This window comes from Haliotis rufescens, unplaced genomic scaffold, assembly GCF_023055435.1.
Source record: "Haliotis rufescens isolate VD_foot unplaced genomic scaffold, xgHalRufe1.0.p SCAF_62, whole genome shotgun sequence".
Classification (NCBI taxonomy): domain Eukaryota; kingdom Metazoa; phylum Mollusca; class Gastropoda; order Lepetellida; family Haliotidae; genus Haliotis; species Haliotis rufescens.
This window is the reverse complement of record NW_025964353.1, coordinates 761,609-774,997: the sequence shown is the minus strand read 5'-3', so window position 1 is coordinate 774,997 and position 13,389 is coordinate 761,609. Positions and strand designations below refer to the sequence as shown.

The window sequence follows — 13,389 nt, the reverse complement described above, 5'->3', positions numbered from 1 at the left end:
AAAATACTAATTACATTAATATTTATGTATTTTGGTTCATTGTCGACTTTAGGAGGAATTATTTGTACAATTATGAGCAGACGTGTTTACCAAGATCAACTGTTTTTTATTTTTGTGTCTACATGTGCATAGCAATGGAAGTTATTCGCCACACGATATTTTTCAGGGTAGTCATTTGGCTACCTCTGAATTTTAGACAGTAGACAATTGAAATTTAGGTCGCATTGGCGACCGTTTTAGTTGCCACATTGAGGCCTGTGAACTGAAGCCCCAGCTATATAGACTGCATAGGGACATCAGTCCTAAATAACCAGGAAATGTGTTAAAACAAGTTGAACGTATCACATGGTCCCAGTAACTTACATGAAGGTCGGAGTCAAACTCAGATCCGTTAATCGATGTACAACTATCAAGTTTCTGTTTCAAATGTCTTTGTGCCACTACAAGCTTCTTGTTCTCTTCTTTAGCTTCCTGCAGTAAATCACCTGAAACACGAACATGATGGTGAACACAAACTGTACACATGCAGAACCAGGTCGATGGAAACGAGCAACCAGGAATCAGATATATCTTGTCTAAAGCTCAGAAATGATGGGCCGTTAATATTTTCAGTACCAAACATCTACACACCCTCGCAATCTAAAGCACTGCTTTAAACTCAACGTTTTTAAGCTGAAGATTGACAAAGTAGACACAATTTTATGGATAACAACTTCTTTAATTACTGAAAAGGTGATGTTTCGATATAGATCCTCATACTGTTGTCAAGCAAGATCTATACCGAAACATTGCCTTTACAGTATTGAAGAAGTTGTTATCCATAAAATTGTGTCTACTTTGTCATTCATCAAATTCTAAGTAATGCCTATTGAACAATTGAAGATAATTGGTTTTCAAATATGAACATTCTCATCATGACGAGAAGACTTTTGTGTAATAAAAATTCTTGCTATCCTAGTGTCAGTTTGTTCATTCTATAGACATGTCTGTTTCAGTACAGTTAGCAGAGTCAGAAAACAATAGTTGTGGCCACAAATACTTTTAATGTATGTAACCTTACAGATTTGAGCCCCCCCTCCCCTAATGTCAACACTAATCATTGTATCACAGAGCCTCTAGGATAAACATGATGATCATTTCAAACAAATGACACCAGTGACCCATAAAGACCCGAGTTAGAATAGGTCATTAGTAACTCAAGCTTGTGCGAGGGGGCTGTGCTTGTCACACGAGGCTGTTAATAGGATCGGGTGGTCAGGCTTGCTGTCTTGGTCGATGCACTTCATCGTATCCCAATTGCATTGATCGCGGCTCATGATGTCAATCACTGGATTGTCTGGTCCACACTCAATTACTTACAGACTGACGTCATGTAGCTGGAATAGTGCTACTGTGGCATTAAACAACAAACAAAACATGACACCATTATTATGACTATGAATGTCCAAACATGTAAAATACTGGCACTTACAACACAGGTTTCATTCCTGAGTAGTAGTAATTAACATGATTACATCCTTATTCATACATATTGTAAATTTGAGTAGCTGTTTGTAAGGTCCTTCAAAGATCACTTTGTGTGGAGATGTGGACTTAATGACTGTACAAATCTGTACTGTTTAAGTGACCAAAGAGAATAAAAAATAATGTACCAAGTGTCTTGTATCCTCTTATTCTTCCATGGAGTACTTTGTTTTCATTTTCAAGTCGTTTAATCCTGTCTTCATAATCTTGTAGTTGCTGGTTTGCAGGTGTGACATCACTGGAGGCACCATTAGGGCTGCTGCTTCGGTCCCGAGTTTCTATCTCAAACATTTTTACTTTTGTCAAACCTTTGGATTGTTGTCAAAGTAAAAATGATTCAGATACGGTACCTTCAATGATGTCTGAAAAAAAAGACAAAAACACAAATTAAACATAAGGTGGATATGGTTGGTTACAAAAAGAAACATTTCACGATATTAATAGGATGATGTACTAAAATATCACAGGAACTCGTTATTGAACAGTAAATAAAAATATATGCCCCTTATATGTAAGCAGAGAATAGGGGTACAGTATATATTTTTATTTACTGACAAATAACGAGTTCCTATTTAAAATATGTATCATGTACGTTAAAGTTATATAATATTAGAAGAAACAGTATCATATAGCCACTTTACATTAACTAAATATTAGTGCCAATCAGGGGTCCGGAAACCGTCAACCGTCAACCTGCCAATGTATGTACTATGCCATGTCATACAATTCAATGTGCTCTTGGTTGCTCAAACATGTGTGACGGGTTACAGGCCGGCAAAGCCACATTTCGAAAATAGATAGCCCAAATTGATGTGGCTCTCGCGGCAATGGTTATGGTTGCGTGATTGTATAATGTGGCTCTCGTGGCTATGCTGTCAAAACATGCTTTGTGATTCTAACAGGTTACCGTATATAACAAAACAAATCTTGTTTTCTCATTTTTTATTCAACAAGGATAACATATTCATCAAAACTTTACATTGATGAATATGAATAGCATATGAATATCATAATGGATTTAATGTCATTACTGCAGATGAAGGAGGTCGCCCACGTGGTCAGCATATTCCATCTTACTCAGGTGTTGGTTCAGGAGCTGGATCTTGAGGGACGCAATACGTGCATCGATTGCCTTGTACTTCTTTCTTCGTGAAGGTTCTGACCACTGGTGAGAGAGTCTCAGGACTGCAACCTCTTTGAGTGACTGCTCTCGCTGAAATAGCTTCACTACCTCGTAGATGTTCGGGTGGCACTTCTTGGCAAGTTTCTTTATCTTGTTGTGCCACCCTTCCAGGTGATTGTTGGTACGGTGGCCTTGGTTTTCGAAATGGTTCCAAATCTCTGGCATGAAGGCCCATCCTTGAACCCAACTGGTTGTCACGTAGTCCATGAAGGCAGTCACTTTAGGGCCAGCAATGGCATCAAGTCACACATCATCCACTTTGTCACGAGGTACTAGAGGGAGAGCAGCAGCTCTTCTCACCAGCTTCTTCACCTCCTCATCTTCCTTATAGTCCATCACCAGACCTTCTTTCTGCACCCTCCTCCAGATACATGATACAATGTTCTTGTCTGAAGTGAAGATGAGGATGTCGTCACTAACACGGTGTAGGAACTGGTCGCCTCCCTCAGTCTGGGAGTACTTCTCCTCCAGCTGGATCTGGGGTCTGCTGTCAGGAGGGGCAATTTAAATGTGGGACACTCATTTAAAGGTATCTCTAAAGAACACCACGCTTAGTAATTTAAATGTGGGACACTCATATAAAGGTATCGGTAATCGGATTAATTAATTACCCGCTAGAATAGGTGAAATGCACTCAGCTGAAAATGTGGCTCTACCGGCAATAGCCATTTCTGAAATGTGGCCCTCCCGGCTAGACACCGTGTGACGACTCTATACGACGCATTATTAATCTATTTTTAGAAAGCGTCGTAGTTTATTGACAGAACAATTGTTACAACATGTTGGCGCAATCAACACATGTCCTGTATCTACCCTAGTTGGTGATAGAATGCACGTAAATAACCTTATCCGCCAATATCCGGGCCCTTTTCTGTTAAGACATTTTTTTCACAACACAACATATGCCGTCAACTCGTCAAACTTTAGCCACGCACACATGAGTACATCGCCAAAACGCATTGCTCTGTAGGCCAGATAGTTTACGGGGTACAACGGACATGATTGGAGTAGAACGAGCATACCACGTCAGTTGTTGATAGCCACATCAATACTGCATAATATAATGAAAGTAAAATACAGTGTTAGAATTCCTAATGAGAAATATCTTACACATTCCATGCCCACTCCTGAACCGTATTTTCACATCATCGCGTTCAACCAGGAAATAGATTCTGATTGGATGTGAGACACATTGTGCAAAATCTTGACTCGTGGATGGAATTACTGTATTTTAAAGGTATTAAATATCTCGAAGCAGAATCAGTGATTCGTCAGTTCTGTCTAACAAAATAACCTTTACAATAAAAAAAATCACTTTTTGTGCAAAAGAAACATAGAGTAACTAGATTGAAATTTTGAATAAACCGGCGTTCGTTGCAGCGATCGATTCATAATTATCATACGCTCCGATGGGAAATCCCCTTTAATCTTTTCCGTTTTGGTGAATGTTTTGGTTCGTATAGAAAGAAAACACGTTCTGTTGCGATTTCTTGATTGAGTGAGTGAGTGAGTGAGTTTGATTTTATGCCGCTTTTAGCAATATTCCAGCAATATCACGGCGGGGGACACCAGAAATGGGCTTCACACATTGGACCCATGTCGGGAATCGAACCCGGGTTTTCAGCGTGACGAGCGAACGCTTTAACCACCGGGCTACCCGACCGCCCCGATTTCTTGATTGAAGTGAATTCTTTCACACAATTGAGACAGCCTAACTTCTTTTAAATCTAGCCTTGATCCCCTGGACATATGATCAGAATCGTGATTACAAATCTCTATCAGTGATATTAGGACTTTACGACAGATCTGTATCAATCTTAAAATTTGATAAAAATTCTCACGACATTTTTAAATGTGTTTTAGATCTACATTCTCAAAATACGATCAATCTTTTCACATTATGGTTAAGAGTCACACACTCTGTATGGATTATCATGCAGGGAACTGGACAATCCATACCAACGGAGATCCAGACCCATTTTTTGGCCGACTTCCAAGAATTGTTTTATTGGCATTCTCGATTTTCCAAAGTTAGTGAGTAAGTAAGAAACGTACAACTTTATGGATAACAACTTCTTGTTTATTGCACATAGCTACGTGTTCGATGCAGATTATTACACATGCAATAAACAAGAAGTTGGTATCCATAAAGTTGTACGTTTTCTGACTTCAAAGAAGGTTCACTCCCAATTGTCAGACGTGCCAATCACCGATAGGTCAGTGCAGTGTGACCAGTATCACTGCCCAGCCTTACCTACTTAATTAATGAGCATCTCCCAACTGTGTGCAGAGTAAGATACTTCAACTCGTTTAGGTGATACAGATGTAGATCTACCAGATTTTTAACCAGTGTTTATAATTAAGTTGTGTTTGATCTGTGCCCGTTTTTTTCAGTGATATAGAACATCCATGGGACTCAGTGTATGTTAATAAAATCGGGTGTCTTTAGACTTTATGGTGCATTCACATCAAGTGAATTAAATGCTAGAATGAATAAGAACGTATTGAAAAGATTAACAGAACAGAACAGAAAAGAAGTGTATTCAAAATGAAAACTTGGGCCACAAGCCGTTCGTCTTACAATTTACATTTACAAGGCGGAAGGAGTCAACAGTTATCAATAGAAGCAGTATTAGATATATTTCGAGATGTACATGATAAGGGTTTTACTATCACATTTTAACAATTTTTTCATTTTCACTTGGGTTTTGCCAGTAATATTCAGTAACAATATGTAGTAGTTTAAATACTGAAAACAGCAATATATGCCACCACGGCCAATTGAGTTAAATCAATTTATTTAATCCCAATGTTTTAAATGTATAACGAAATTTGAATTAAAAGTGCACAAAATGTTTGAATATGTGAAATTAGTGCTATGAGTTAAATACTATGAAAATGCATGTATGCCAGAATATGTGATTTTAGTGCTGTGAATAAATGTTAATGAACATGATTTTCTGACGTTTTTACGGTCTAATTTGGTCAAAGCAGTCCGGTTTCAGACATCTTGCTTTAAAAAGTAACTGAGTACGGGTTATAGCCATTTTCGGTGGGTGTAGTATCCATGTCATTCTGTATGAATCCGACTTCAAATGTAACAACCATGGTATTTAAAGGTATTTGAATCTTTATTTAAACATCACAATCGTATAGTGTCATAGTTATAGATCTAGATGCTTGATAAAGTCATAAAGTTAGTCGGGCTTGACAACGGCGTAAGGATCTAAACCGAAACGTCGCTATTACAGTATATACTATAATAAACAAGTTATCAATAAACTTCTTTGAAAACACGCCTCGTTCTTCGATGTTCTTTGCGAATTACCTTCTAGCTATCTTATATAAGATAATAATATTGCCCTTCCCGACACTCGTTGCTGTATAGGCCTACTTATGCATATGCTATAGGGAGGTGTGTAGCCGCTGGGGTAGTATCATCAATTTCTTATACCACAACATGGTGTTCACTTGGTCTCTCAGAATGCAATTATGCATGAGTGAGTGAGTATGGCTTTACGCCGCTTTTAGCAATATTCCAGCAATATCACGGTGGGGGACACCATATATGGGCTTCACACATTGTACACATGTCGGGAATCGAACCCGGATCTTCGGCGTGACGAGCGAACGCTTTAACCACTAGGCTACCCGACCGCCTCCAATTATGCATGAGGGCACGTTGATCCGTTCACCGGATGTTATCGACTTTGAATAATCAACACACACCCTTCCCCCGCTTCCTATTTTACCTCTACCATTATTTTCCTCTAGCCTTTGCACATAATATCATAAAGCAAATGTAACTATTATATACATTGTTTGAAACGTTGTATAGTGCAATTGCATATGGTTCCCACTTAGTATGAAGCTGACATCAATATACCGAAAAGGGGTGGGTGGGTAGTCTCGGGGTTTTACTAAAGCGTTGACTTGCCACACTTAGCGCCGGGGTTCGTTTTTCTGCCTTTGCATGTGTTTGTGACAAGTGCCACCGGTGGGGCAGGATACGCTAACCTTTTCGCGAACACCTGGTATCATCACTACCTGATAGTGCTTCATAAACACATGCTTATGATATAGTCGGAATCGTACAAACGACTCTGTTTTGAGCAGAGAGTTCTGCTTTTATTTTGTCGCTTTTATTTACTATACGGAAAGCCCATTCTTGGATGTTCTTTCTGACCCCGTGGCTTGAATATTGTGGCAACGGCACAAACAACTCCACCAGATCAATCACTTCCATATATGATGGTCAGATTCTGTACACACGTACAAGTTGAATTCTTTATTTCGATACGCAGTATCAACGATGGTCCACACAAACGGCTTTGCTCACAACACGTTGCACGTCAACTTTTTCAACGCACCTGTTATACCTGTATACATGTTTAAAGAGTGTCTGGACATAACGTCTGTTATCTCAATGTTACTGTCATTTGTTAGTTTGTTGCTTAACGCCGCACTCAGCATTATTCCAGCTATATGACGGCGGTCTGTAAATGATCGAGTCTGGCCCAGGCAATCCAGTGACTGACATCATGAGCACCGATCTACGCAATAGGGATACGCTATATGACATGCATTAACCAAATCAGCGAGTCTGATTACCCGATCCCGTTAGTCGCCTCTTACAAGTTACTGGCAATGTGAAGACACGTCTAAAACAAGTTTTTACGAATTTCACAGGAAGTTTAGCTTATAGGCTTATATTCAAACGGGTTTTGTTTCTTAAAAGGATCATATTTGTAATTTAAAATACTATTAGACGAATAATTGCTTACAGCTATTTCAGCTTTAATGAATGACAGATATCCATTATGATCAAACAAACTGTATATTGGTTCCGATAATGCATCATCATGAATATTGGAGGAAGAGCCAATGCATGACACGTACGGGATATGCTTTCTTACGGTGCCTTGAACAGTCTTCCAGTTATATCACGGCGTGTCAGCTGGTGTGGGAGGGAAGTCTGGAGTGATGCAGTTGAAACGAGCACTGTATGGTGCTGACAAACCTGGAGCCATAATTGGCGCGAACCCGGGCTGGAACCCACGATCATAGGTTCCTGGCGTGACCAAGGGACGCAACTCTGCACAGCGAATATATAGTACTCCATAGAAGTTAATGGAAACTTTCTACCATTGCTAGCATCGATGTTCTCTTACTTATCCCTGTGTGATCGAACGAAGGAAGGTATTTCTGAGTATTTCACCTGTAATGTCAAATATTCGCCAGGGATGTGTTTTGAGCCCCAGACCATTTATTATCTTTTTAAATAAACTCATTGTGATTTTGGAACAAAACAGCGTCCAAGGCATATGTATTAGCATTGAGATACTACATCTATCTATATAATTTTACGCAGGCGATGTATCGTTAGTTGCAGACAGCGCTTTCCAGCTACAAAAGAAAATATACGTTCTTGTAAAGTTGTCTAAGTCCACTGAATGAAAGAAAACTAAAATTATTGTGGTTCGACGAGGCGGTGTAGTGAAAAGCAACCTCAAAATGTTATTTTAGAGGGGAAAAATTGAAATTGAGAATATTTATAAATATTTCAGAACAGTTTTCATCCCCAAGTTGTGGTGAAGCAAAACATTCTGTAGTCTTACAGCTTAATCAAACACTTCAGTTTTATCAACAACTATACTTATCCTATTATTCCTTTATGAATTTCAGCAAAGACTATCAGACAAATCTCTGTCAAGACTGGCATTTTCCAATGAAATATTTTTCGATATGTAATTACAGTTTAACACCCGATTCTTTCATATCACGATAGTTAATCTGTCACATCGAACTATATGTATTCCACCTAAAATAAGTTAAGGGACACCCGATTCTTTCATATTACTATAGTTAATCTGTCACATCGAACTATGTGTATTCCACCTAAAAGAAGTTAAGGGACACCCGTTTCTTTCATATAACTATAGTTTATCTGTCACATCGAACTGTATGTATTCCACCTAAAAGAAGTTAAGGGACACCCGATTCTTTCATATTACTAAAGTTAATCTGTCACATCGAACTATATGTATACTACCCAAAAGAAGTTAAGGGACACCCGATTCTTTCATATTACTATAGTTAATCTGTCACATCGAACTATATGTATACTACCCAAAAGAAGTTAAGGGACACCCGATTCTTTCATATAACGATAGTTAATCTGTCACATCGAACTAAATGTATTCCACCTAAAAGAAGTTAAGGGACACCCGATTCTTTCATATCACGATAGTTAATCTGTCACATCGAACTATATGAATACCACCCAAAAGAAGTTAAGGGACACCCGATTCTTTCATATTACTATAGAGAAATGCAGGCCGAAGCCTCGAAGGGTAGTTTGGTCCATGAATGTGTTTTGTTAATATGATGAGACTTTGGGTAGTCCTCTTTGTCATTTTGTTCAAATTATTATTACATAACACGAGCCAAAGCATTAACTCACTCATTCACTGAACCAAACATTTATAATATAGATTGCCAGTGTAAATAATTTCTCCAACATTCACAATGTAAGACAATCTTGTAAGTAAGTAAGTAATCTAGACTTGCCAACTATTATAGACTTGCCTTGGCGGTATCGGATATATTTGTTTGTTTCAGGGTCTACGTGAAAGACTATTTTTTCTGCATGCTAGCCGCTGGTATTGCTGCTTTGTAGCAACAATTTCTTGTAATGTTTAGCAGTAGACGATTATCCTTATTACACAGAGACCAGAGTGAGCTTCAGTGTTACACACAGCACAACGTCTAGTGGCGTCTAGACCTAGACATGAAACAGGCATCAGGAAGTGGAGCAGTCTCTATTCAACTGAACATTAGAGGGATGCAGCGCATGACATTTGTGTTGGCGGACACAGACAATTTCGATCGAACGACGAAATATCAAACTTGACTGCCAATGGGCCGAACCTAGCATACGTTTGCATGATTTCTACCACTGCATGTGACGATTAAAGTTGGAAATACATAGCTAATATCTCAGTGAACAAAATAATGTGTATTGTCACTATATATAGATCATGCTGGCGCATACACATGTAATCACGGTATGCATGCATTTGCGTGAATGGCGTCTTGTCTATAAACATTACTCATGCATTGAGAACGTGCACACCTACCTTCGTGTACTAGTCCACATAGTAAGGGCATAAGGATAAATGACGCTGATAAGGAAACCACAGGGACGAAGAGATTTAGAAAAGTAGGGATATCCCAAAAAGGGGAATGGGAAAAGCCTAAATCTATTTTTAGACCAGCTTGGCGGTAAATGCCAAGATATCGAAAATGCAAGCATGTGCATGATTTGAAGTTGTAGTGGTACAAGGTCTAACAATAGTGTTTTATTGACTACTTTTTTATGTTTATATTTTGTATGGTCTATGAAGCGAAACTGTTTGCGAAAATCAATTTTTTTAAGGTACCCGAAGGTACAATATTAAGGAATCACAATCTCCTTGTTAAATACATGTATATGGTATATAGCAGTTCTATCAAAAACTATAGACACGGTTAATATATATTTGTTTTAACACATTTCGGGAGAAAGAGAAATCTGACCTATACATTGAAATGCATAGTCAATCACTAAACTAACATAAGGGCCTACTTTCTCCATATTACGGTAAATAATTCAAATATTCAGTTCAATTTTATTGCAGTGCACTAATACACAATGTTTTGGGGGCATTACAGCTGATATGGAACGCTAACGTACTTCCTACGGCCCTGCGTGTCCTCGCTGCATGTATGTGTTATGCTGATGCAATTGTTGCTCAGAAACTGGTTTGAAACTGACAATTCAGCTTGCCTCAACCGGCCGTAGGGCTGCTGAAAACACACTATCCCTATCGTTGGGATTGCATCGTGAATAGATTTGTCGGATGGTGCATATTGTTCATGCAGATGTGACGTTGTTATTGAGTTTTGGTGTGTCCTAGCTTTCGTACGCGACGGGCATGCCCAGAATAATGTGATGACGGTGCAAGGTGAAGGTCACTGATTACAACCGCGGTACACGTGGAACATGTTGCTGCAGGTCGGTTATGTGAATCTCAATCAGGGGACTCCCCTGCTTAACGTTAAACCTGTATCTGATTACCATATCTCGGCATGGCATGAGAGAGAGAGAGAGAGAGAGAGAGAGAGAGAGAGAGAGAGAGAGAGAGAGAGAGAGAGAGAGAGTAATAGTTCAATAGTTTCCCAATCCATAAAATAATTAAAAATATCACACACAAGAGAGAGAGAGAGAGAGAGAGAGAGAGAGAATAATAGTTCAATAATTTCCCAATCCATAAAATCATAAAAAATAACACACACAAGAGAGAGAGAGAGAGAGAGAGAGAGAGAGAGAGAGAGAGAGAGAGAGAATAATAGTTCAATAATTTCCCAATCCATAAAAACATAAAAAATAACACCCCACCCCCCATCCCCCACCCCCACCGGAATTACTTAATTCCCACCTAAAAAAAAGAATTAAAGTAAACAAAGATAACCCGCCAACCAATTGATATATACCCACATTAAAAAGGCAGTTATTTTTTTTATAAGGGGAATCAATCGTACCTTACTACATCCTACCATTATCCAGATAAACCTAATAAACCTAATAACCCTAATACACAGTGTAGGGCTATGTAGTGTAGTGACATAAACAAGTGTTCCGCGTTCTTTAGGTACAAAATGTTTTTTCTGGTGAAAATCAGATCGCATGAATGAATAAAATGTATGTATTCTCCAAAGGAAGGTGACACGTCCATGCACACTCTGCTGCACAGAATTTTTTATGTTTAGATCAGACATCCGGTTTCATAACAAGGTATAATAAGGTAGAACTTGGCACATCCGGATATCGGGGCCTAGTGGATCTCATTGGGCCAGCGAGTGCGGCGTCACAATGTTGTAGATAATATCTGTTTCTTCCGGTTAGTCTGTGTTCCTCAACATGTGTTAATAATGATAATGATAATAATAATAATAATAATAATAATAATAATGATAATAATAATAATAATAAAAGAAGAAGAAGAAGAAGAAGAAGAAGAAAGTGGGACAAGAAAAATAATTTCATCAGACAAAACAAATTGTTTAAATCTAATGAAAAACAATTTTACAGGCAACTAAATGCATCCTATGGCAGTGATGAGAAAAGACGCACCATGGATTCCAGTGAAATGTTTAGGAAACAGTTGTGGTCTGTACCCGGCATCTGTAACCTCGAGGAACCATGGGTAGAGGAATATAATGATTGTGTACACGAAAAAATAAAATCACCATTGTTGTGTTTCATTACACCTGATTGCCGGAAAAATGTAATTAAAAAGTCCAAATCTAATACGGCGCCAGGACCAGATAGTATTCGAAACCGGTTCTGGAAACTGTTTCCTTGTGTCCAAACACCATTACTTCACTGTTTTAATTCTCTTGTGGATGCAGGGAATGTTCCGCCTTGGTTCTGCAAGGGGCGAACAATACTTCTCCCAAAGAAAGGTGATTTGACTGATCCCAAAGATTTCCGCCCTATTACTTGTCTGAATACACAATACTTTATATTGGATCCTTATATTTACAGGATGTCTTACAGATATTGTGTCATCATACTGTGCATCCAATGACATTATTTACATGGAGCAGAAAGGAGCCAGAAAGGGATGTTGGGGTTGTAGGGATCAACTACGAGTTCAGAAAATGATCCTTGAAGAGGCTAAAACTTACCACCGTAACCTCTCATGTGTTGGATAGACTACAGAAAATGGATTTTGAGGTCACTGGAATGTATTGGCTTCCCCGAGCGACTACTTGTTTTACTCAAGTCTTTAATGAATTGCTGGTCAACTCAACTTGAGATGTATTCGCAGGGGCAGGTGGTGACTTCGGAACCCATTTCTATTAGAAGAGGAATAGTTCAGGGCGATTCTTTTAGCCCTTTGCTTTTCTGTTTGTCACTAAATCATTTTAAGCTTTTTGCTCAGCAAAGAGGAAGGTTATCACCCGGGACCCCCTAAGCACAGACCCCCAGCATCCCTTATTCACCTCCTTTACATTGGATGACCTTGAACTTATTGCCAATAGAGGATCTACACTAAAAAAAACAGATTCTGCTTGTCGACTCCTTTTCTAATGATATCGGCATGTCCTTTGGACTCGACAAATGAAACATTCTTCATTTGAAAAGTGGCAAGGTAGAAGAGGGAGGATCAGTCAGTTTACGTGGAGGAGGAGTTATTTACCATCTTGTGGAAGGTCAGGCCTATACGTACTTAGGGATGCAGATTAGGGACAAACTCCAGAATACCCATATCAAGGGCAAACTTCGAGTACAAATGTAGACTAATGAAAATCTGGAGTTCAGAGCCACAAATACTTATGCTGTGCCCGTTCTTTTGGTGTTGTTGTTTGAACGAAACAAGAAATTCAGGGTATTGACACCATCACACGAAGAATCATGCCAGAATACCCATATCAAGGGCAAACTTCGAGTACAAATGTAGACTAATGAAAATCTGGAGTTCAGAGCCACAAATACTTATGCTGTGCCCGTTCTTTTGGTGTTGTTGTTTGAACGAAACAAGAAATTCAGGGTATTGACACCATCACACGAAGAATCATGTCAGACAATAGATCTCCCCCCCCCCCCCCCACCCCCCACCCCACCCCCACCCCAC

General features: G+C 39.0%; 1 protein-coding gene across 3 annotated transcripts in view; it reads right to left on the bottom strand.

The window, feature by feature from the left end:
• Positions 1-13,389, bottom strand: part of LOC124114005 (TNFAIP3-interacting protein 1-like) — a 49,917-nt gene that overhangs the window by 20,524 nt on the left and 16,004 nt on the right. For 2 of the 3 annotated variants that reach the window (XM_046474518.2, XM_048386923.1), the window contains exons 4-5: positions 1,653-1,886; positions 364-485 (exon numbers count right to left, since the gene is read on the bottom strand). In XM_046474518.2, coding sequence (XP_046330474.2) covers positions 364-485; positions 1,653-1,815 — 285 coding nt within the window. In that variant the 5' untranslated portion in view covers positions 1,816-1,886. Of the gene's footprint in view, positions 1-363; positions 486-1,652; positions 1,887-3,817; positions 3,879-13,389 lie in introns of those variants that run through there. The other variant, XM_046474519.2, reaches the window with a different exon arrangement.